Genomic DNA, 25,491 nt, shown 5'->3' with positions numbered 1-25,491 from the left:
CTAGTAGTTTTCTGGTAGCATCTTTAAGATTCTCTATGTATAGTATCATGTCATCTGCAAACAGTGACAGTTTTACTTCTTCTTTTCCGATTTGGATTCCTTTTATTTCTTTTTCTTCTCTGATTGCTGTGGCTAAAACTTCCAAAACTATGTTGAATAATAGTGGTGAGAGTGGGCAACCTTATCTTGTTCCTGATCTTAGTGGAAATGGTTTCAGTTTTTCACCATTGAGAACGATGTTGGCTGTGGGTTTGTCATATATGGCCTTTATTGAGGTAAGTTCCCTCTATGCCTACTTTCTGGAGGGTTTTTTATCATAAATGTGTGTTGAACTTTGTCAAAAGCTTTTTCTGCATCTATTGAGATGATCACATGGTTTTTCTCCTTCAATTTGTTAATATGGTTTATCACATTGATTTGCGTATATTGAAGAATCCTTGCATTCCTGGGATAAACCCCACTTGATCATGGTGTATGATCCTTTTAATGTGCTGTTGGATTCTTTTTGCTAGTATTTTGTTGAGGATTTTTGCATCTATGTTCATCAGTGATATTGGCCTGTAGTTTTCTTTTTTTGTGGCATCTTTGTCTGGTTTTGGTATCACGGTGATGCTGGCCTCATAGAATGAGTTTGGGAGTGTTCCTCCTTCTGCTATATTTTGGAAGAGTTTGAGAAGGATAGGTGTTAGCTCTTCTCTAAATGTTTGATAGAATTTGCCTGTGAAGCCATGTGGTCCTGGGCTTTTGTTTGTTGGAAGATTTTTAATCCCAGTTTCAATTTCAGTGCTGGTGATTGGTCTGTTTATATTTTCTATTTCTTCCTGGTTCAGTCTCAAAAGGCTGTACTTTTCTAAGAATTTGTCCATTTCTTCCAGGTTGTCCATTTTATTGGCATATAGTTGCTTGTAGTAATCTCTCATGATCCTTCATATTTCTGCAGGGTCAGTTGTTACTTCTCTTTTTTCATTTCTAATTCTATTGATGTGAGTCTTCTCCCTTTTTTTCTTGATGAGTCTGGCTAATGGTTTATCAATTTTGTTTATCTTCTCAAAGAACCAGCTTTTAGTTTTATTGATCTTTGCTATCGTTTCCTTCATTTCTTTTTCATTTATTTCTGATCTGATTTTTATGATTTCTTTCCTTCTGCTAACTTTGGGGTTTTTTTGTTCTTCTTTCTCTAATTGCTTTAGATGTAAGGTTAGGTTGTTTGAGATGTTTCTTGTTTCTTGAGGTAGGACTGTATTGCTATAAACTTCCCTCTTAGAACTGCTTTTGCTGCATCCCATAGGTTTTGGGTCATTGTTTTGTCATTTGTTTCTGGGTAGTTTTTGATTTCCTCTTTGATTGCTTCAGTGATCTCTTGGTTATTTAGTAGTGTATTGTTTAGCCTCCATGTGCTTGTATTTTTTACAGACTTTTTCCTGTAATTGATATCTAGTCTCATAGTGTTGTGGTCAGAAAAGATAAGTATCTTTTCAATCATATCAAGTATATGATTTCAATTTTCTTAAATTTACCAAGGCTTGATTTGTGACCCAAGATATGATCTATCCAGGAGAATGTTCCTTGAGCACTTGAGAAGAAAGTATAATCTGCTGTTTTTGGATGGAATGTCCTATAAGTATCAATTAAGTCCATCTTGTTTAATGTATCATTTAAAACTTGTGTTTCCTTATTTATTTTCATTTTGGATGATCTGTCCTTGGTGAAAGTGGGGTGTTAAAGTCCCCTACTATGACTGTGTTACTGTTGATTTCCCCTTTTATAGCTGTTAGCATTTGCCTTATGTATTGAGGTGCTCCTATGTTGGGTGCATAAATATTTACAATTGTTATGTCTTCTTCTTGGATTCCCTTGATCATTATGTAGTGTCCTTCTTTGTCTCTTGTAATACTCTTTACTTTAAAGTCTGTTTTATCTGATATGAGAATTGCTACTCCAGCTTTCTTTTGATTTCCATTTGCATGGAATATCTTTTTCCATCCCCTCACTTTGTCTGTATGTGTCCCTAGGTCTGAAGTGGGTCTCTTGTAGACAGCATATATACAGGTCTTGTTTTTGTATCCATTCAGCCAGTCTATGTCTTTTGGTTGGAGCATTTAATCCATTTACATTTAAGGTAGTTATCGATATGTATGTTCTTATTACCATTTTCTTAATTATTTTGGGTTTGTTATTGTAGGTGTTTTCCTTCTCTTGTGTTTCCTGCCTAGAGTAGTTCCTTTAGCATTGGTTGTAAAGCTGGTTTGGTGGTGCTGAATTCTCTTAGCTTTTGCTTGTCTGTAAAGGTTTTAATTTCTCTGTCGAATCTGAATGAGATCCTTGCTGGGTCGAGTAATCTTGGTTGTAGGTTTTTCCCTTTCATCACTTTAAATATGTCCTGCCACTCCCTTCTGGCTTGCAGAGTTTCTGCTGAAAGATCAGCTGTTAACCTCATGGGGATTCCTTTGTATGTTAATTGTTGCTTTTCCCTTGCTGCTTTTAATACTTTTTCTTTGTATTTAATTTTTGATAGTTTGATTAATATGTGTCTTGGCGTGTTTCTCCTTGGATTTATCCTGTATGGGACTCTCTGTGCTTCCTGGACTTGATTGACTATTTCCTTACCAATAATAGGGAAGTTTTCAACTATAATCTCTTCAAATATTTTCTTAGTCCCTTTTTTTTTCTCTTCTTCTCCTGGGACCCCTATAAGTCAAATGTTGGTGAGTTTTATGTTGTACCAGAGGTCTTTGAGATTGTCCTCATTTCTTTCATTCTTTTTTCTTTATTCTGCTCTGCATTCGTTATTTCCACTAGTTTATCTTCCAGGTCACTTATCCATTCTTCTGCCTCAGTTATTCTCCTATTGATTCCTTCTAGAGAATTTTAAATTTCATTTATTGTGTTGTTCATCATTGTTTGTTTGCTCTTTAGTTCTTCTAGGTCCTTGTTAAACGTTTCTTGTATTTTCTCCATTCTAGTTCCAAGATTTTGTATCATCTTTACTATCATTACTCTGAATTCTATTTCAGGTAGACTGCCTATTTCCTCTTCATTTGTTTGGTCTGGTGGGTTTTTACCTTGCTCCTTCATCTGCTGTGTATTTCTCTGTCTTCTCATTTTGCTTAACTTACTGTGTTTGGGGTCTCCGTTTCGCAGGCTGCAGGTTCGTAGTTCCCCTTGTTTTTGGTTTCTGCTCCCAGTGGGTAAGGTTGGTTCAGTGGGTTGTGTAGGCTTCCTGGTGGAGGGGACTGGTGCCTGTGTTCTGGTGGATGAGGCTGGATCTTGTCTTTCTGGTGGGCAGGACCACGTCCAGTGGTGTGTTTTGGGGTGTCTGTGAACTTATTATGATTTTAGGCAGCCTCTCTGCTAATGGGTGGGGCTGTGTTCCTGTCTTGCTGGTTGTTTGGCATAGGGTGTCCAGCACTGTAGCTTGCTGGTCGTTGAGTGGAGCTGGGTCTTAGCGTTGAGATGAAGATCTCTGGGACAGCTTTCGCCGTTTGCTATTACGTGGGGGCTGGAGGTCTCTGGTGGACCAATGTCCTGAACTTGACTTTCCCACCTCAGAGGCTCAAGCCTGACACCTGGCCAGAGCACCAAGACTCTGTCAGCCACACAACTCAGAAGAAAAGGGAGAAAAAGAAAGAAAGGAAGGAAGGATAAAATAAAGTTATTAAAATAGAAAAAATTATTAAAAATAAAAAAATTAAAAAGTAATAAAAAAAAAGAGAAGGAAAGAAGAGAGCAACCAAACCAAAAAACAAATCCACCAATGATAAAAGTGCTAAAAGCTATACAAAAAAACAAAACAAAACAAATTAAAAAACCAGACAGTCAGAACCCTAGGACAAATGGCAAAAGCAAAGCTATACAGACAAAATCACACAAAGAAGCATACACACACACACTCACAAAAAGAGAAAAAAGAAAAGAATATATATATGTATAAAATAAAAAAAGGAAGAGGGCAACCAAATCAATAAATCTACCAATGATAATAAGCTCTAAATACTAAACTAAGATTAACATAAAACCAGAAACAAATTAGATGCAGAAAGCAAACCCCAAGTCTACAGTTGCTCCCAAAGTCTGCCACTTCAATTTTGGGATGATTTGTTGTCTATTCAGGTATTCCAGAGATGCAGCGTACATCAATTTGATTGTGGAGATTTAATCCGCTGCTCCTGTGGCTGCTGGGAGGGATTTCCCTTTCTCTTCTTTGTTTGCACAGCTCCTGGGGTTCAGCTTTGGATTTGGCCCCACCTCTGTGTGTAGGTCGCCTGAGGGCGTCTTTTGGGAAGTCTGAGGTCTTCTGCCAGTGTTCAGTAGGTGTTCTGTAGGAGTTGTTCCACATGTAGATGTAGTTTTGATGTATTTGTGGGGAGGAAGGTGATCTCCACGTCTTACTTCTCTGCCATCTTGAAGGCACCCCCCACTGATCTCTTTCAGAGTTCTACTTAGACTCTCCAGTTCTCAAATAATTACAAAGGCCTGGTTCAAGATAAAACCACTCTCCTCTAATCACCTGACCTTTCACAGTTGTTGCTTTCTTCTAATTCCCAGCAACTCAGGTCACCTAAATGCTCTTCCCTGGCACTCAGTCAATTCCTATTCCCAACACCCACTGTCCTTTCTTTGCTCTTTCATTTCCTGATACTCCTAATCATCACCATTCTTTCTCTGGGGAATACCTCACTTGGCTCTTGTGTCCTGGCCTTCAGCTCTCCTGTTGTCAAGTCATTTCTATTATTTTTTGTTTCTTCTCAATTAATGCGGTGGTCCCCAACCTTCTTGGCACCAGGGACCGGTTTCGTGGAAGACAATTTTTCCACAGATCAGGGGTGGAGGGGGAGGAGGATGGTTCAGGAGGTAATGCGAGCGATGGGGAGCGGCAGATGAAGCTTCAGTTGCTTGCCCGATGCTCACCTCCTGCTGTGCGGTCTGGTTCCTTACAGGCCTCGGCCCAGTACCGTCCACAGCCCAGAGGTTGGGGACCCCTGAATTAATGGATCATTCTAATTAGTATTATCACATATGCATAAGCATATTTTTATAAGGAGATAAAAGGGGAATATGTATAAAATATATATCTAACGGGAAGAACTCATCCCAGAGAAAGATTTAATCACTCTAAAGTACCTAAAACAGATTTATACTTGTCACTGGACTAGGTAGTTGAGATTGAAATGGCTCCTTCCATGAAGAATTTAGTTTGGGGGTTGTTGACAAAGTGATTTCTAATGATTTTATTAACAATGGAAGTACTGTAAAACATTCTCAATTAATTTTATCCTGGGGACCATACTCCAGTGTCAACTCTGAGGCAGAAAAAAGGTGATTATGTCCAAGAGCTTTCCCACATTACACTTATATGTTTTCCATCCAGTAGGGCTCTTCTAATGTTTTCCTACCTTCAAAGAGTTTTCAGCAATAAAAACCTTCTATTGTGCAATATGATGTGGTCTCCATCTGGTTTTTCCTATGTTCATTAGGTCTCTGTTACCTATTAGAATAAGTCCTGTTTGTGGACGCTCTTGTGTTCCCCAAGCTCCTTTCCAGTATGAAGTTTCTGATGTTTAAGAAAAGCTGTGTGCCCACTGAAGGCCTTCCCACAGTTGCTGCATTCAAAGGATTTCTCTCCAGTGTGAATTCTCTGGTGACTAACAAGGTGGGAGTTCTGACTGAAGGCCTTCCCACATTCAGGGCATTCATAGGGTTTCTCTCCAGTATGAACACGGTGGTGTTTAATGAGATCTGAGCTGCCCCTGAAAGATTTCCCACATTTATTGCACATATAAGGTTTTTCTCCACTATGAATTCTGTGATGTCTCATAAGGTCTGAGCTCTGATTGAAAGTTTTCCCACATTCTTTACATTCATAGGGTTTCTGTCCTGAATGAGTTACCTGATGTCGGATGAGGTCTGAGCTGCCTCGGAAAGTTCTACCACACTGACTGCACTGATAAGCTTTCACTTCTTGGCAAATTCTCCGCTCTTCTCTAAGCAACTCTTCCTTGCTGAATGTTTTCTCACCTTTCTCAAGTTTCTCTCCAGTATGAAGTCTCTGATGTTTGAGAAAAGCCGTGCGCCAGATGAAGGCTTTTCCGCATTCCTTACATTCGTAGGGTTTCTCACCACTGTGGATTCTGTGATGCTGGACGAGGAGTGAATGCTGCCGGAAGGCTTTCCCACATTCATTGCACTGATAGGGCTTCTCTCCAGTGTGAATTTTCTGATGTGTAACAAGGTGCGACCTCTGGCTAAAGGCTTTCCCACATTCACTACATTCATAGGGTTTCTCTCCAGTGTGAGTTATCCAATGCCGAATTAGATCTGAACTTCCCCGGAAAGTTTTTCCACACTCAGTACATTCATAAGGTTTTTCTTCCCTGTGAATTTTCTGTTGTTGGATAAGAGCTAAGTTAGAAGTGCAGGCTTTTTCACATTCAAGTTCCTTTACAGTATGTAGTCTCTGATGTTTAAGAAAGGCTGTGCGCCCACTGAAGGATTTCCCACATTTGCGACATTCATGGGGTCTCTCCCCACTGTGGAGTCTCTGGTGTTCTGTGAGGCGTGAACGCTGCCTGAAGGCCTTTTCACAGGTGTTGCACTTGAAGGGTTTCTCTCCAGTATGAATTCTCTGATGTGTGACAAGGTGTGAACTCTGACTGAAGGTTTGTCCACATTCATAACATTCATAGGGTTTCTCTCCAGTGTGAATTCTGTTATGGATAATAAGATCTGAGCTTTGATTGAAGGCCTTCCCGCACTCATTACATACATATGGCTTCCCTCCACTGTGAATTCTCTGGTGCAGGACAAGGTTTGAGCTTCCCTTGAAGGCCTTTCCACACTCTTTACATTCATAGGGATTCTCGTCGTTATGAATTCTCTTATGTCGGACCAGGTTAGATCTCTGATTGAAGTCTTTTCCACATTCATGACATATATAAGGTTTCTTTCCTGTATGAATTCTCTGATGTATAATAAGATTTGAACTTTGATTAAAGTCTTTTCCACATTCACTACATACATATGGTTTCTTTCCTGTATGAATTCTCTGATGTACAATCAGGTTTGAGCTCCGATTGAAAGTTTTTCCACATTCCTTACATTCATAGCTTTTCTTTATATTACCAGTTTTCTGATGTTCAGTTATTTCTGACTTCTGTTTGAAGCTCTGGCCACAGACTTCATATCTGTGGGATCTTTCTCCTGCAGAAAGTATTTTTTCTCTTTCCTTACATCCATGGACTCTCTCTCCTGCAATGGCTTTCTTGGGGATCAGATTCACTTCCCTGATACCTCTCTCTTGGGAAGGGGGATGTCCCACTGCATCCTCTAAGGGGCTTACCCAATACCTCAATAACCTGTCCTCAGGATCACCAGTTTCAACTAACCCACATTCCTGGGAGATCTGTCTTTGGAGTCTTTCTGATACAGCCCTTGCTGAATCTTTTTCTTCAGAAATTTCCATCTTTGTCTTTCAATCTTTCATCTTATTTTTGGTCTCAGAATCTGAAATAATAAGTAGACCATTCTATAATTCCTAAAATACAAATTTTCACCTCTTTCCTACACTGGGAAGTCTCAGAGGGAGGAACAAGGAACTTGGAAGAAGACTCTTCCCTGCTGGAGCTGAGATTCAGACGTTTTTCAGAGGGATTGTGGCTACCACAGGAACACACACCCTATTGGTGGAGAAGAAACTTGCCGGGGTGCAGGCTGGAGCTGGTGTGTGTGGGTGGCCTGCAGGGTGGTGGAAGAATTCACTGGAGGTGGGCAGTCTGGAGCTGGAAGTGGCCTGTTTGATGGAGTAGGAACCTGCTGGGCCCTGAGGCCAGGCCAGAATGGGTTCACAGGAAGCAACTCACTAGGGTGATTGCCACCAGGCCTCCCACAAGTTGATCTGCTGGGAGCCACACCAATAAATAAAATAAAATAGCACACCAGCACCAGGAAAAGAAGTTCCTTCCTTTTCCTATGGCCTTGCATTTCCCTCCAGCATCCTCTATTGACAAAATCTAAATCTTGTACCAGCTGGCAAAGGAGAAATGGTCCATATCCCGTAACTTAAGCAAAGCAAAGAAGGGTAGATTTGGAGTTGAGATATGATAAATTAATAACTGATCCACTAACCATTCCTCCCAATATATCATGACATATTTAAACAAATATGAAACTATGCCTCAGAATAAAAATGCTTGGCTGCCATTTTAATAGAAATCAATTCTCCCTTTCTCAGACCTGGCATTTTTCTTTCTGGTATTCTGGTGGAACTGCCTCCTTTGTATGGCAATTTTGTATCCTCCTGCAACTGGAAGACAGATGAGTTTATTGCTTTTGAGTGTTCATATCATCAAATCCCTGACCTTGCCCAGTCACAAAAACACATTTCTGAGCTCCTTGAGAGAGCCATTTCACCTTGGCCTGGGGGATTGGAACACTCTAGTCAGTAATCTTTTTGCAATGAATAAGAGGCAACACAGCATAGAGATTAAGAGTGTGGATTCTTAACTGACTGTCAGGCAAACTGCCTGGGTTTGAATCCTATCTCCATCACTTACTGACTGTGTGATGTTAGGCAAGTTGCTGCAGCTCTCTGTGCCTGTTTCCTCATCTCTAAAATGGAGATAATAATAGTATTTACCTCATAGAGTTGTTATGAGAATTAAGTATCTGTAAAACATTTAGAACCATGCTTGGCATATAGAAAGCACTATGTAAGTGTCAGCTGCTGTTACTATTACTACTATTATCATTAATCATTACCCTTTATGCCCAAGAATTATCATTAAGTAATGTGTCCCTAGCACAAACCTCCATATCTAGGCTGGATTTTATTTATTTAACATTCAAATAAAATACTGGAAAGAATTGGCTTTGTCATAATTTTCCCTTAAAGTGATTTTTTGGGGGGTTTGTTTGATATATAGTGTTCAAAATTTAGAAACAGTTTAAAAGATGGAAAAGGCATTTCTCAAAACCCACTGAAAACAGTTAAAAGAATGACAAATGAGGTGAACTCCATCTTCAAAAACAAGGTCATGTACAGATGTCTCCCAAAGTATCATATCCTGAAAGGCATGGTCAGTGATCTTCTAATTAGAGTGAAGAGATCTAGAGCCATGGCGTGGAGGCGGGTGACAGAAGCAGGGACTGTCCCATAGAGATCTAGTCTGACATATCAGAGTGGCAGGGGAAGATGCTAAAGAAGAAACAGTGCCGGCAGATCATTTAGGTTGTCTTCCACCTGGTACCTGGCTGAGGAACACTGGCAGCCGTGGAGCAAGATGAAGAAAGGAGATGAATGTGACTGTCAGACTGTGCTATGAAAGTCCAGTGATATACAGGGCTCTTTCTGTGCCATGTTGATCTCCTGGAAACCAAAAGCTGAAGGGAGATAATGCCTGTAGATTTGATGAGAAGGTGTTTGTGGCAGCAGATCTGTATGAAGGCTTTGAGATACCCTTGCTCAATTCCCTCTGCCTCTTGCCTCTTTCATAGAGAACCTGCTTCATGCACTGTTGAGTAGTAATCATTCAGGTAACTTTGTGGGATGTGTGCTTGAAAACAGGTGGTTGTTGCTTTAGGAAAGAAAGCAACATGGGTAACAGAGGGATTAGGAGCATACACCCAAGAGGAACAGCAAAGGAATTAATAGGACGCATTCAGCAGAGCTCTCCACTATCTCAAAGAAATTATAGACAAAACCACTGTTTAAATGAAAACTCAAAGAAGACATATAAGAGCTCAAAATAGATTGTAGATTATAAAAGAATAAAAAGAAGTGAGAAGTAATCTGGCAGAGCTGAAGGAAAAAAGTGGAAGGGAAAACTAAATGCATTACGTAAATGAAACTCATCAAAGAAAAAAGAAAAATAATCACTACAGGGACATGATGAGGCCTGGAGAGATGACACAGAATGCAGTGGATATAAATATGATTATAGAGAAAACAAGTTGCTACAGAAAGATATTCAAATATATATATAATTAGTGTTCCTAAAGAAGAGAAAAGAACAAACAGAAGGGGAAAAAAACCATTCAAACATAACAGAAGGAAATGTGGCTGAAATAAAGACTTGAGTCTATTGGAAGGATACAGTGTAGTCCATAGAAAGTTGATATAGAACAGTCCACACCAAGGCATAGCCTGGTGAAGTAACTAAATTTCAGGAATAAATGAACAAATGAAGATCTGAGGCAGAGGAGCAAGTAATGGGCAAGAGGGAATTTCAGGCTGAGTTTATACTCCTCCATGTTACACTCATGCCAGAGTATAGTAATGCCTGTAAAGTTCTGAAGAGACACAAAGTGTGACTTGATCATTTTTTACTTGGCAAACTGTTCCCTCATATTAAAATAGGCAAACGTTCTCAAGTAGGTAAAACTCAGGGAGTATGACAGGCAGCCCTTTTTGAAAAGAACTGCTGGGCAATGAGATATAGCCAATGAAGAAATGAGTGAAAATAAACATTCAGGACCTCAGAGAACATTGTAAAACAATGGATGAGGAGTGTTGAATCAATTTAAATATGGAACTGACATTAAACAATTGGAAATTATTTTTGTAGAATAGAGGAGGAGAGGTAGTGGGAGTTAAGTATAAATTGTGTTAATTTGCCTATCTGTCATGACAGGGATCAACAGATAGCATCTCAAGTAGAAATACATAATTTTAAAAGAAGATCCAAACCTTTATATGTTTCATGATTGGTCTTTCCCCATAATTTTAGAGGAATAATCTTTCAAAATTATAGAGAAACAGACTTCCCTGCTGGTCCCGTGGTTAAGACTCTGAGCAGTGGTTAAGACTCTGCGCTTCCACTGCAGTGGGCGCGGGTTTGATCCCTGGTTAGGGAACTAAGATCCCGCATGCCACACATAGTGCAGCGAAAAATAAAATAAAATTACAGAGAAACACTTTTTTTTTTTTTGGCTGTGCCTCGTGGCATGCAGGATCCTAATTCCCCGACCAGGGATCGAACCTGTGCCCCCTGCAACCCGCGCCCCCTGCACTGGAAGTGCAGAGTCAACCACTGGACTGCCAGGGGAGTTCCCACTTTTTCCATTTTTGATCATAAAAATACTACATGCTCATTATAGGAAAAATCAAGAGTAGAGAAGAGCGCAGAGAAGAAACTAAAGATAACCAATATTTTGTTGTATATTCTCCCAGTCTTATTTCTGGGCATAAATTTTTTTCTGATACAAAAATGGGATCACAGCATACATGCCCTTATTGTCCTCTTTGCCCTGCTTGTGATACTGGAGCTGGACCCTGGAAACAGTTCCCTTTTGTTGGCTGGCTTTGTCAATAGAGGGTGCTGGAGGAACACTGTAAGCCACATAAAGAGAAAGGGGTTTCTCTTGGTACTTTTGAGCTGCTTTGTCTTTTGTTGGGGCCCCCAAATCAATATAAGGGAGGCTTGATGGGGTAGACCAACCAGCTCTGGCCTACCCAACCCTCCAGTGAGTTTTTCCACTACCCAGCAGGCCTTTCCTATGGATTACCTCTAGCTTGCCTGCACCCTTCAGTGAATTTCTCTGTCATTTGGCAGGCCATGCTGACAGACATGCCCTCTGACAAATTTCTTTACACCAGCAGGCTATGTTTCTTTGGCAACCACAACCCATCCAAAAAAGTCTGAATTCCTGCTTTGGGGTGGGGGGGAGCCCTCTTCTGAATTTGTGGTTCCTTCCTTATTTACTCCTCCTTAGTCCTAGAGGTAAGACGGCTTCCTGCGTTATCTATTTCTATACTCCTTAGAGTTTTCTTTAGATCCTTTTAGTAGTTAGCTACCTTTACCGGTTAAATATTCTTTATATTAAATGTCCGTTGTTTAAACTACTGGTATAGTTTTTGTCTCCTGACTGGATCCTGACTGATACAGGTACATATTATCATTTCATTTTAGATCTAGAACAAAGTGAAGATGATACAAGAAGAATAGGAAGGGGGCTAAGAAAGAGGAAACAAAAATTTGTTTAGAAATAGTGCTAAAAGGACTCCTCTCCGTAAGAATCATTAGGGTCAACCTTTACCACAGGCATAGGTATGGCAAAGTACCCAGTCCTTAGTCCCACACAGCATTCCCTGCAGAGATGAATGGCATTCTCTGCTCAACATTTTCATCCAATTCCATAGGTGAAAAGAATAGGGAGTAATTTAAGGAACTCTTCGCCTCAGAGGATGTCTGGAGAAGGGTACAGTATCTGAAACATAGGCTCGATCAGAGATGAGTCCTCCTCTACAATCCAGTCCAGCTGAACTCAGAGCTTCTGGGAAAAGGGCATTGTTATTTCATATCATTCACTGATGTGTTCACCTAACTTACATTAACTAAGCACCCACCATATTCCAGACACTGTACTAGGTACTGGCAATACAAAGGTGAACATCCCTGCCCTCAAGGAACTTACAGTTCAATGAAGGGAGATATATGTGTAAATGGACAAGAAGATAGTGTGGCCAGTGCTGGAATAAGGTGAGCACTGTCCAGTATGGGAGAACCTGAATCAACGAAACATGGTAACTGCAAGTGGGGGAAGAAAGGATTCAAGAATGACTTTCAGTTTTCTGGCTTAGGCAATGGGTGGGATATGGTGCTGTTTATGAAGACAGGGATCAGAGAAGGAAGAGTAGGTTTGGAGGGTGGGAGAATAGGTCCAAAGATCTGAAGATGAGTCGAGTTTTTCGTCATCTCTTGGTTTCTAACAGGAACCAAGCTCAGGGAAAGGCAAGAAGTTGTCAACTCCACAGATTAGGCTAGGTGCCCTTCAACAAAGAGCAGAAGCATCTTATCTTGTCTCCAAGAGTCAAAGCCATTGGGAATCCTTAATCCTCCAATTCCACTGAGCTCTTTAAAACCTTTTCTTGTTTTTTGCTTTTCAACTGAAACTCAGAGAATTCGGGGTGCACAGAATCTAAGTTAGAGGACAGAGCCCCTACTCGGTGAGACCAGCTCTGTCTCTTCCTCTAGTATCTCTGCCATGCAGGGATTCCACTGAGTGTGGACCTGAGGCCCAGCATCCTTCTGCGATTCATTCACAGCCACATCCTGCAACATCTTGAATTCCTGAAACAGAAGTTCCTGTTCTGCAACTACCCAATAGGGAGTTGGCAGCAGATACTCCATAGCTTCCCTTTCCTTTTTAAATCTCTACTACTTCCTGCATTCCCGTGGTCTCAGTAGATAATCTTGCCCCTCGCTTTAAAAATATGTGAGACCACGTGGTAAAAATCACCTCACGTTACTCTCTCTTTGCAATGACTCCTCATCTTTACTGTATTTTGTCTCTTCCATTCTCTAGTATTTATTGCTCTTTAACTGAGCCCCTATGATGGGCCAAGCACCATGCAAGGTGGTTAGAATACAATAATGAAGACAGAGTCCCTGCCCTTGACTAGCGTGTGGTGTTAATTAAATGTGTTAAATGCACAATAAGGGTAAGTGTGGGTGCCGTGGGACCTCATGAGAAGAGCACAACCTGAGGGGGGTGGGATGGGTGAGGAAACTTCCTGAAGGAAGCAGCTTCTAAGGTGAGGCCTGAAAGACAATTTGAGATAACTAGACTAAAAGAAGAAGGAAGGGCTTTTCAGATTGAGGCTGAAGCATGTACAAAGGCCAGGAGGTAAGAGAAGCTACGATGTGTTCATGGATGCACAATATGACTGAAGCCCAGAATACAGACAGTAAACGATGAAGCTGGGGAAGCGGCGGTCAAACCACGGAGGGCCGTGTATCCCAGGCTAAGAAGCTTGGCCTTTCTCCTGAAGGCAGTGGGGAACCCCGGAAGAGATTAAAGCAGGAGAATGACACAATTAGATTTATCTTTTTAAAAGACTGCTCTGACAGCTAATGGAGAACAGACTAGAGGGTGCAAGGCTGAAAGCTGGGATATTGCTTAGGAAACTACAGCAGAATCTATGATGGAGACAGTGAGGGCCTCATCACTGACAGTGAGTTACTGGGACTGGAGACATTTTAAAGTATATTAAAGAAGCAAAAACAGGGAGAATTGGTGCTGTCCTGAATGGAAGGTGTGAGGGAAAAGAGAAGGCATTAAGGATGACACCCAAGTTTCTAGCTTGGACAACTGCCTAAGCTGGGTAGTGGGACTAAAAGAGTGGCGGTGAGGGGGAGGAGGTGGTGAATTCCACTTCAGACATGTTATATTTGACGTACCTGTGCAGCATCCAGGACAAAACTTCTGAGAAGCCAATGAATCAGTGGGTCAGGAACGCAGGAGGAAAATCTAGAATGGACACACAGATTTTGGAATCATCAGCATATAAGTAGTATCTAAAGCAGAAAAGTGACACTGGCGATTACAGCTCGGAGGCAGCTTAGAGTTCTGAACACAACAGGGCTTTGGAAGCAAGCAGAACCAAATTAGAATCCCAGCTTCTTAATCTCCCCCAACTATCATTTCTGCAAATGTACAGCAGAAATACCACTTACTCCAAAGTGTTATTGTACACATTTTTAAAAACCCACCCCGGGAATTCCCTGGTGGTCCAGTGATTAGCACTCGGCACTTTCACTGCTGTGGCCTGGGTTGGGGAACTAAGATCCGCAAGCCACGCGGCACAGCAAAACAAACACCAACAACAAAAAACAACCCCCCCCCCAAAAAACCCCACCCCAATGTATATAAAGCCACACACCTCTACAGTGTAAGCCTCCCAAGAGTGTAAGCTCTGTGGGGATAGGGGTCTTTGTTTTGTTCAGTGTTGCAACAGTACCTGGACCATAGTGGGTGCTCAATTAAAAATCATTGAAGGGACTTCCCTGGTGGCACAGTGGTTGAGAATCCGCCTGCCAATGCAGGGAACACGGGTTCGAGCCCTGGTCTGGGAAGATCCCACATGCCGCAGAGCAAATAAGCCTGTGTGCCACAGCTACTGAGCCTGTGCTCTAGAGCCTGTGAGCCACGGCTGCTGAGCCCATGTGCCACAACTGCTGAAGCCCGTGCACCTGGAGCCCGTGCCCCGCAACGGGAGAGGCCACCGCAATGAGAAGCCCGCGCACCGCAAGGAAGAGTAGCCCCTGCTCGCCGCAACTACAGAAAGCCCACGTGCAGCAACGAAGACCCAACGCAGCCAAAAATAAAAAATAAATAAATAAATAGATTCCCAACCCACACTTACAAAAAAAAAAAAAAAAAAAGAATAGTCAGTTAAAAAAAAAAATCATTGAATAGGGGCTTTCCTGGTGGCACGGTGGTTAAGAATCCGCCTGCCAGTGCAGGGCACATGGGTTCGAGTCCTGGTGCGGGAAGATCCCACATGCCGCGGAGCAACTAAGCCCGTGCGTCACAACTACTGAAGCCCACGTGCCTAGAGCCCGTGCTCCACAACAAGAGAAGCCACCGCAATGAGAAGCCCGTGTACCGCAACAGAGTAGCCCCTGCTCACCGCAACTAGAGAAAGCCTGCGCGTAGCAACAAAGACCCAACTCAGCCATAAGTAAATAAATAAATAAATTTATTTTTAAAAAATCATTAAATAAATGAATAGTAGGTTAACTCTCGTCCCTCTTTCCCTTGACTAATCCCTGAAATTCTTTTCTCCCTTGGCTTCCATAATGCATGATACTCCACCCACTCTACTTTTTTTTATTGTCTTTACCCTTTCAGCTTTTCCTTCCTTCTAGTCCTCTCCTTTTATATTCAGTATCTCAATGACCATATCACCTCTGGCTTCAGTGATCACTTTTGTCCAGAATGAATCATAAATCTAAAACTCCTATCCCTCACCTACATTGTAGTCTATATTCACAATGCATCTCCAGTCCAATGTCTTACTGACAGTCAAGAAGAATCAAATGCATGAAAATGAACTCAACATTTTGCTTCTAAATGTATTGCCCCTTCTTACTATCTATTTCTGCCCAAATGACCAGTTTTCACTGAACAAATATTTAACATGAGCCTATAGTGTCCAGGCACTGTTCTAGGCCCTGGGATACTCTGGTGAAGAAGCCCCTAATGGGGCTTGTATTCTAGGGGTTCCTAAGCCAGAAACGCAGTAGTTTTTTTTTTTTAATTAAAAATACTTTATTGCTAAAAAATTCTAACCATCATCTGAGTCTTTAGTTAGTCATTATCTTTTTTCAACAGTAACATCAAAGATCACCAGTCACCATAACAAATATAATCATAATGAAATAGCTTGAAATATTGCAAGAATTGCCAAAATGTGACACAGACATGAAGTGAGCAAGTGGTGTTGGAAAAATGACACTGATAGACATGCTTAACGCAGGCTTGCCGCAAACCTTCAATCTGTAAAAAATGCAATATCCATGAAGCACAATAAAGCAAAACACAATAAATTGAGGTATGTCTGTACTATTGTAGCATTATCTATTTCTCCTTTCAGTTCTGTCAATTTTTGCTTCATATACTTTGCAGTTCTGTTGTTAGATGTGTATACATTTATAAGTCTTACATTTTCTGGTTACTGCCACCTTAAATGTGACCCACACACCAGCCACAGTAGCCTCATTGAGGAGCTTGGTGAAATGCCAATTCTCAAGCACCACCCAGACCTACTGAGTCAGTCTCTGGGGGAGGGGCCCAGCAATCTGTGCTTACCCAGCTCACGCTCCAGGTGATTCTCAGCTTGCTACAATCTGAGAAGCACCGCTCTGGGAGGCAAGTCATCTTGGACTCCTCTCTCTCTATCCCTTCTATCCGTACCTACTAACTAACTCTGAAAACTGTTCCAACTCCATCTTAACCCAGAACCTTCTCACCTCACGCTTGGATTCTCGTAAAATCTCTAAACGTTTTCTGGCTCCAATCAATGCTGATAACACTGTCGGATGAAATAATTTTCTAAAGCACTGCTGACACCAATGATCAAAAACCTACTATGACTTTTCTATCACCCATTAAAGGAAATAATAGCTTCTTTTTGACTCACAGAACTGTAATATATCCTAGGGCTGCCATGACAAAATACCACAAACTGGGTGACTTAAAACAACAGGAATTTATTCTCTCACAGTTCTGGAGGTTAGAAGTCTGAAATGAAGGTGTTGGCTGGGTGGCTTCCTTCTGCAGGCTCCTAGGGATAACTGTTGCATGCCTCTCTCCTACCTTCTGGTGACATCTGGCAATCCTTGTGTTCCTTGCTTTGTAGATGCAGTACTTCAGCCTCTGCCTCCACCTTCACATGGCATTCTCGCTGTCTCTGTCTCTTCACCTGGCCATCTTCTTATAAGGACACCAGTCATATTGAATTAGGGGCCCATTCTACTCCAGTATGACCTCATCTTACCTAGTTACATCTGCAATGACCCTATTTCCAAATAAGGTCACATTCTGAGGCACTGGGGGCTAAGACCTCAACATATCCTTGTTGGGGGACAAATTCAACCCATAACAATAGCCCCATTCTATGATTCACGAAAGAGCAAACCTATGCTCTCGTATTCTCCCTAAATTCCCATATACTAGGCTTCTTCCCATTCTGTCCCTGTGCCCATGACTCTCCTATTTGTGATGTCCTTCCTACTCTTCTTCATCTACATCAATATCAAATGCAGCAAGAGGCCAGGCAGTTAATCAGAATGGGTGAAGCAAATAAGGTGATAAATGACAACTGATACTTTGCTGCAGTGTCCAGGAGGCAATGATTACTGGGGACTGGGGATCTGCAAATTTTGTACTGAGTCGAAAGGAGGGAGCTGCTACTCAGTTCCTCCTAATTGCACCATGCAGACATGTGTGCCCTATTTGGCCACATCTTTTGATTGTCCAAGAGGTGCTGAAAATCCAGATTTTTGAGTGAGTGGACGTGAAAGAAATTTTCTGATTTTAAAATGTTGGCCACTAATTCAAATAAAAACAAACAGCATGAGTCAGGAAAATGTGTCTACAGGGAATTCCCTGGCAGTCCAGTGGTTAGTTAGGACTCTGCGCTTTCACTGCAGTGGCGGGGTTCAATCCCTGGTCAGGGAACTAAGATCCCCGGAAGCTGCAGGGAGCGGCCAAAAAAAAAAAAAAAGTGTCTACAGTCTAATCTGGCCCAGGGGCCATACTTTTACAACCTCTGACTTACACAAATTCCTCCCACTGTTTCAGGCTCACCTTAGTTAGTACCTTCTAACTATTTCAATCCTTTTAATTCATATTCATGTGCATGCATTAGGTGATGCTACACAAGATGGAGTCCCTGCCTAGGGGCCTGGAAGACTTAGATAAACAGACACACACGAACCAGGTAGTAAGCGTTTGTGAAATAGACGCCAAACAAGCTAAAAAAAGATGAAAAGCTTAAAGAGGGAGGGAGGGAGGTGGCAATCCTGGAAGGCTTCCCAAAGAAAATGACTTTAGGAGCTACCCCTAAAAGAATATGCAGACGTTTACAAAGAAGAGACCAGCCCAAATCCCTCCCTCCTCCGAACTCCCAACAGTACGAACATTTTAGATCAGGTATTACAACATGTCTGAACCGTACAGTTCATTCCTGTGGTTCAGTCAGTCTAGTCTTCCCAAGGGGTCTGTCAGTTACTCCTGGAGCGTTCTACGCGCCTGACAGGGCACTGTGCAAGGAACAGGGTCAATTCATGCCTGGGGTTTGATTCTGGGCCTGGGGGAGATGCGGTTTGCAGTACTCACAGGAGGGAACTGGAACAGACTGGAAAAGGGGAACGCGGCGCGGGGGTGGGGGTGGGGGTAGGGGTGTGTGGTGTGTGTGGAGATGGGCGAGGTACGCCGAGACCCAGGAGAGGGCCAAGGGCATAGAAGGCCTGGCCGCGCACACCCGGCGCCTAAGTCCCAGAGGCCGCAGCCTCTCCCGGTTCGGAGAAATGAGGGGTCAGCGCCCACCTCCGAAGATCTGCTCTCCACCCCGCTTCCCCAGGGGACTCAGGCGCTGGGGCCCCCAGTTCTGCGATCGCAGCGGGGTCTCACCTCCAGGCCACCCCTAGCCTCCCGCTCGACCGTGGCCACCTGCACGGCCGCCAGCGATCAGCCCCAGCTCCTCCCTCCGGCGCGGCGCCACCACCCTGGACATCGTGACCGCGGCGGCCGACCGCTTCCGGCGTGCTCCCCCAGGCGGCCGTCCTTCGCCCCGACGCCGGACCAGGCTGTGCCCGCCAATCCGCGGGCGCGCCCCCAAGCCGCCTCCCACCCGCTCAAGGGTCTTTCCTGCGCAGGTTCGGCGTCGTTCGCTCGGTCTCGCGCGAGCAGAGTCCTGAGGGTCCAGCGCCGTGCAGGTTGGTGCACCTGCAGGCGCCAAGTAACGTATGCGAGGCCACCACCGAGACGCAAGTCCTCCGGGGGTCCTAGACTCGCCCACGGCTGGCCTCTGGCCAGTCGGTCTGGGTGGGGGACCCTGTCAGATAATCACGCTCTTGTTCTAATTTTTAATTTTTTTTGTTTCCCTGCGTGCTTTTGTGGTCTCATTCATTGATGCCTTCTGTTTGCAGTGCCCTCTCAAAGGCTTGGTAGTACAGAGATAAACAAGGATAGCGAAATGTTTAAAAGGGCAAGTTCTGAAGTGAGAACATAAAGACACTCACAAGTCAGACAGAATCGCTGACCCACCATTTATGGGCTGTGTGACTTCGGGCAAATTACCTAACCTCTCTGAGTCCAATTTAATGGATTATCCTACTTTTCCTCACTGATTTTTGTTTATTTTAACTTTATCTATTTATTTTTGGCTGCACTGTGTGTTTTTTTTGCTGCCTGTGGGCTTTCTCTAGTTGCTGGGAGCGGGAGCTACTCTTCCTTGTGGTGCACGGGCTTCTCATTGAGGTGGCTTTGGCTTCTCATTGCGGTGGCTTCTCTTGTTGCAGAGCACAGGCTGTAGGCACGCAGGCTCAGTAGTTGTGGCACAAGGGCTTAGTTGCTCTGCGGCGTGTGGGATCTTCCCAGGCCAGGGCTCGAACCTGTGTCCCCTGCGTTGGCAGGTGGATTCTTAACCACGGTGCCACCAGGAGGGCCCTCCTCACTGATTTTTAAATGCTGTTTTATTGATTGATTGATTGATTGATTGATTGCTGTGTTGGGTCTTCGTTTCTGTGCGAGGGCTTTCTCTAGTTGCGGCAAGTGGGGGCCACTCTTCATCGCTGTGCATGGGCCTCTCACTATCGCGGCCTCTCTTGTTGCGGAGCACAGGCTCCAGACGCGCAGGCTCAGTAGTCGTGGCTCACGGGCCCAGCTGCTCCGCGGCATGTGGGATCTTCCCAGACCAGGGCTCGAACCCGTGTCCCCTGCATTGGCAGGCAGACTCTCAACCACTGCGCCACCAGGGAAGCCCCTAAATGCTGTTTTTATCATTAACTAAATTCACACATGTCCTTGGTTATGTATTTGAGGTACTTTCTGTCTGCTTATCTGTTTCTCTCTCTCTGCTTTGATAATAAACTGTTATAATTATTGTGAGCTTTTAAATATGTTTTAAAATCTGGTAGGGGTAGTTCTCTCTTCATTTACTCTTCTTTTTTCAGAAAAAAAAACTTATAACCCTGAATGTTTTCTTGTATTTCTTATATTACTTTTAAAAGAACAAAATAGTGTTTTTGTTTTGTTTTAAGAACCAAAATCTGCTTAAGCCAGAAGAATGAAAATGGAGGGGAGAGGGAAGAACAGTAGCTACATTTTTGTTGCGAAATGTAAAGTCGTTGAGAGTGGTTTGCTTTGGCTTTTTAGTCATTTTTTAAAAAAGAGCAAAAAAACTGTCTGATCTCATCTGGGTTTAACGTGCTGCGCCTGTCAGCAGTGTGAATTCATTATGTGATTCATTTGCTCTACAAATACGTACGGTGTGCTCGCTCTCTGCCAGGCGCTGGTGATTCAATGAATGCTGAGCAAACCCAAGGCTGTCTCATGGAACTTAAGGTCACGAAGAGGAGCTATTTAAACAATCCCATGAATAAATATAAAATGTTAACAGTATGAGTGCTGTTCTGGAGAGTACAAAGTGCTCTAAGTGTTTATAAAAGAAGATTTGATGTACACAGGAAGGTCTGTGAAAGCTGCCTGGAATCAGGCTCTCCCTGAAGAGTTAAGCAGATGAAGGACAAGAAAGTAACAGAAACCCACCTCTACGTAAACATATGTGACAGGAAAGTCCAGGGGGTTGACTGGCTTCCACAAAGGCCAGAATTCAAGGATTTAAGCACTGTCATCAGGACTCTTTTCTCTCTCTCCATTTCTTGATTTCGCTTTTCTCTCTGTTAACTTCATAGATTTTTTCCCCCCACGTGGAGATATGTTTCAGTGCCCAGGATTGCAGAAGGGCATCTATAGAAATTATAGAAAAAGGACTCTGATTGGTTCTGCTTGGATCACATGTCCAACACTGGATCAATCACTGTATCCAGTAGATAAGGTACTTCGATGGATCAGCTTGGATTACACGTTGGGATAGGGAAAGGGAGCCATGTTACTGCTAGACCCATCGGGGGATGGAAAGAAAAGTCAGTTTCTTGGTTTCTTTTTGTTTTTACCAGAAAAATGAGACAGCTCTTAAGACAGGCAAAGTAGCAGATGTCTACTATGGGAGGCTGCAGGAGAGAGCATTACAGGCAGCAGGAACTATCTGTGTAAGGCCCTGTGGCAGTGTCTGAGAAGCTGGAGGCCAGTGTGAGTGGATGGTGAAAATGAGATGAGCTTGGAAAGATTGGGCCACAGAGTGTCTGGAAAGCCACATGTAGGCTTCTTGGCTTTATCCTAAAGGTAACAGAGACCTATTAAGGGTTCAACAGGGCAGGGTACCTGGGTATGAGATGGGGGAGCCACCATCCCACTGCACCTGCCTGAAAGACCTGGAGCGGGAACTACCCAGCCCAGCCCAGCCCCTTATGAATTCCTGACCATAGAAACTGCGAGAGAGAATGAGAGGTTGTTGTTGTTTTAAGCCAGTGAATTTGGGGGCGATTTGTTAAGCAGCAATAGATAACCAGAATGTGAAGCATCTGTCACTATCATGTAATCTTCTTTGTATCAATTTTCTTTGCCATATTCTTATACATCAGTGGTGTTGCTTGTGATTCAAATCATTTCCCCCATCACTTTTATGTACTTTGTGCAATGCTTCTTCTTTTGTTGGAAGATTTGTAACTTTACTTTGTAATAAATTTTCATTGTACAGTATTTTAATTTTATTATACAATGTTTACATCACCTGAGGGACAAGATGTTAACTAGATAGGTGGGACTAGACATGGATATTAAGTCAGGGGGGATTTTTGCAAGGGGACTAATTGGAAGTTGGGTGAATATTTTCCTGTTTTGACGAATTTTCCCTACCCAGATTCATAACTGTGGAGATTTAGATAGGGAGTATTTGAAAAATTAGGACTCCCTGGTAATCATCTTTAGGGCAGGGCTGTTTCGTTGGTGATGAAGGGTAAGGACTCCTGAATCCCTATATTGGAATGATTTTTGGTTGCCTTTGAAATCTTCGTAATTCACCATGACTTCTTTGACATAGTTACTAACGTTCAAGAATCATAGAGATGGAAGACACTCTGAAGATTATAGCCTTCTATCTCTTTTTTTGAGCATAATCAACCTTCCTTCCTCCCTTTCATCTTCTCTCCTTCCCTCCCCACCTTCCTTCCACAATATTTATTGAGATCCCTTATGTGCTAGCCATTGAGGATACAAAAGTGAACAAAAACGGGTATTGAAAAAAAGGCCATGGGACTTCCCTGGTGGCACGGTGGTTAAGAATCTGCCTGCCAATGCAGGGCACACAGGTTCGAGCCCTGGTACGGGAAGATCCCACATGCCACGGAGCAACTAAGCCCATGCACCACAACTACTGAGTCTGCACTCTAGAGCCCACGAGCCACAACTACTGAAGCCCGGACGCCTAGATCCCGTGCTCCGCAACAAGAGAAGCCACCACAATGAGAAGCCTGCGCGCAAGGAAGAGTAGCCCCCGCTCGCCGCAACTAGAGAAAGCCCCCGCACAGTGACGAAGACCCAACGCAGCCAAAAATAAATAAATAAATTTATTTAAAAAAGAAAAAAAGGCCATGGATGTTTGTGTTTTCTTTATCATGAGCAAACGTTTATTGGGCAGTTACTATGGACTGCTGTTTTTTTCCTGCATGCAGTTTAAAAGAATCTCTCACTATGTAAATCAGAGACCAAGTAAAAGCAAGAAAAGAGGAGAGAAAGGAAAATATCTTTAAGTGAAGACAATAATCTATTAATTTGTTTTAACCATTGATTTTGCTGTTTGGTCTGAGAAATGTTAACAAATTTATCTAAATTATCTTAAAATCCTCCAATGTACGTGCAAATTACAGGGGTAACAAAGAGCTCTACATTAATTATCTCATTTCTAAAAAGATCTTTAATAATTCAATTTTCTGTCTGAATTACAGAATACCTCCAAACAAGATCTGGGCAAAATATTCAGTTATTTTTTTTCTTAACAGCAAAGACCATTTTGCCCATAACGTGTGGACTTCTTTTTTTTGGGGGGGGGGGGGTTTATTTATTTATTTATTTATTTATTTATGGCTGTGTTGGGTCTTTGTTTCTGTGCGAGGGCTTTCTCTAGTTGCGGCAAGTGGGGGGCCACGCTTCATCGCGGTGCGCGGGCCTCTCATTATCGCGGCCTCCCTTGTTGCGGAGCACAGGGTCCAGACGCGCAGGCTCAGCAACTGTGGCTCACGGGCCTAGTTTCTCCGCGGCATGTGGGATCTTCCCAGACCCGGGCTCGAACCCGTGTCCCCTGCATTGGCAGGCAGATTCTCAACCACTGCGCCACCAGGGAAGCCCATGTGGACTTCTTAATGCACCAGTAGGTGGCAGTAGTTTGCAGCCCGTGGTTATTAACAGATTAAAACACCTTAAATACACTTTTATTTTTAGACAATAGACTCCTTCTATTGTCTATTGTCTTGAGACAATAGACAATAGACTCTAGGAGACTCCTAGTCTCCTACAAGAATCATATGGCTTTTGGCTATTCCTACCCTGTGAACTAAAAGTCTACATCGGTGAAAAATGTCCACGAAATACAGTACAGTTAAATTTTAAAGCAAGTCCAGTGGTTAGGACTCGGTGCTTTCACTGAGGAGGGCACAGATAATGTTTGCACTTTCTCCCTCAGTATCTCTGTCACTTCCGTCACTCCTTACACAAATACTTACTGAGCACCCACCATGTGGGTCACTGGAAATATGGGGGTGAGCAAAGCAGCAATAGTGCAGCCCCCATGGACCTTGTAGTCCCCTGCAGATGAACAGATATGTAAGTTCCACTTTCGTATTACAACGAACAATACTAGAAAGGACATTTTCATACACGTTCTTGAGTTTCTCTTGGGCAGTGGTTCTCAAAGTGTGGTCTGAGCCATGAGAGCGAAACTATCTTTATAAATAATATTAAGATGTTATTTGCCCTTACTCATGCTTGCTCTCTCATGAATGTACCATGGAGCCTTCCAGAGGATACATGATGTTGATTTGCAACACACTGACTGAAGAATCAGATATGAGAATCTGGGTATTTTTTATTAAGCCAGGCATTAAAGAGATTCACAAAAAACATAACACAATGCCACTCTTCTCACTAATTTTTTTTTGGTTTGGGAAAATGTAATTATTTTAATTAAATTTTATTTACATTAATATGAAAGAATTGTTATTTTAAATGAATTTATAAGTATCTTAAGTCTTTCTCGCTTTTACTTTCCAATAAGGTAAATATCAATAGGTATCTTCTGCATAAATGGAATCTCTTTGGTGTTCTCAGTCATTTTTAGAGTATGAGGGAGACCTGGTACCAAAAAGTTCAAAAGCCACCGTTCTAGGGTGTGTATTCTGAAGTAGGGTTGCTGGGTCATATAGGATGTCCACAATTTTAATTTTGCTAGATGTTGCCAAATTGCTCTCCAAAGTGGCTAAAGCTGACCTTTTTAATAGGAATTTTTAAAAAATTTTTATTTATTTATTTATTTTTGGCTGTGTTGGGTCTTCGTTTCTGTGCGAGGGCTTTCTCTAGTTGCGGCAAGCAGGGGCCACTCTTCATCGCGGTGCACGGGCCTCTCACTATCGCAGTCTCTCTTGTGGCGGAGCACAGGCTCCAGACGTGCAGGCTCAGTAGTTGTGGCTCACGGGCCCAGTCGCTCCGCGGCATGTGGGATCCTCCCAGACCAGGGCTCTAACCCGTGTCCCCTGCATTAACAGGCAGACTCCCAACCACTGCACCACCAGGGAAGCCCTGACCTTTTTAAAAAATCCGTATACCGTTGTTGTTTTTGTTTTCAGGCAAATATGAAACTGTAAAGAATCATAGAATTGTTATTAAGCTAGGCTAATGATACAATAGAGATTTAATATATGAAATATTGAATATTTTTTCTAAACAACAGTGAGAAATTCAGGGTAATTTTATTTTTAGTGTACTTAGAGGAAGAAGTTTTTCTTGGCCACTGAGAATAGTGTTGTAGAGTGTCAACATTAAAAGTATCGGAAAATTTATTTTTGTTTGGCACCTCATGGGAGGTAGATGTGTACA

General features: G+C 42.7%; 1 protein-coding gene across 2 annotated transcripts; it reads right to left on the bottom strand.

Annotated features, from left to right (window-relative positions):
- Positions 1–1,474: 1,474 nt before the first annotated feature.
- ZNF594 (zinc finger protein 594) lies at positions 1,475–19,975 on the bottom strand. Of its 2 annotated transcripts, none has more exons than XM_082443859.1 (3): positions 18,913–19,975; positions 14,175–14,244; positions 1,475–7,500 (listed from the first exon to the last, which is right to left on the bottom strand). In XM_082443859.1, the coding sequence occupies exon 3, from the start codon at positions 7,457–7,459 to the stop codon at positions 5,489–5,491; it is 1,971 nt and encodes a 656-aa protein (XP_082299985.1). In that variant the 5' UTR covers positions 7,460–7,500; positions 14,175–14,244; positions 18,913–19,975; the 3' UTR covers positions 1,475–5,488. The 2 variants fall into 2 exon arrangements, with proteins under 2 accessions (XP_082299985.1, XP_082299986.1); XM_082443860.1 differs by lacking the exon at positions 18,913–19,975 and adding an exon at positions 17,095–18,899.
- Between the last annotated feature and the right edge of the window lie 5,516 nt (positions 19,976–25,491).

The sequence above is a fragment of the Balaenoptera physalus genome (genome assembly GCF_965194825.1).
Source record: "Balaenoptera physalus genome assembly, chromosome: 20".
NCBI lineage: Eukaryota > Metazoa > Chordata > Mammalia > Artiodactyla > Balaenopteridae > Balaenoptera > Balaenoptera physalus.
Note: the sequence above shows the minus strand (reverse complement) of the source record. Positions and strands in the feature narration are given on the sequence as shown.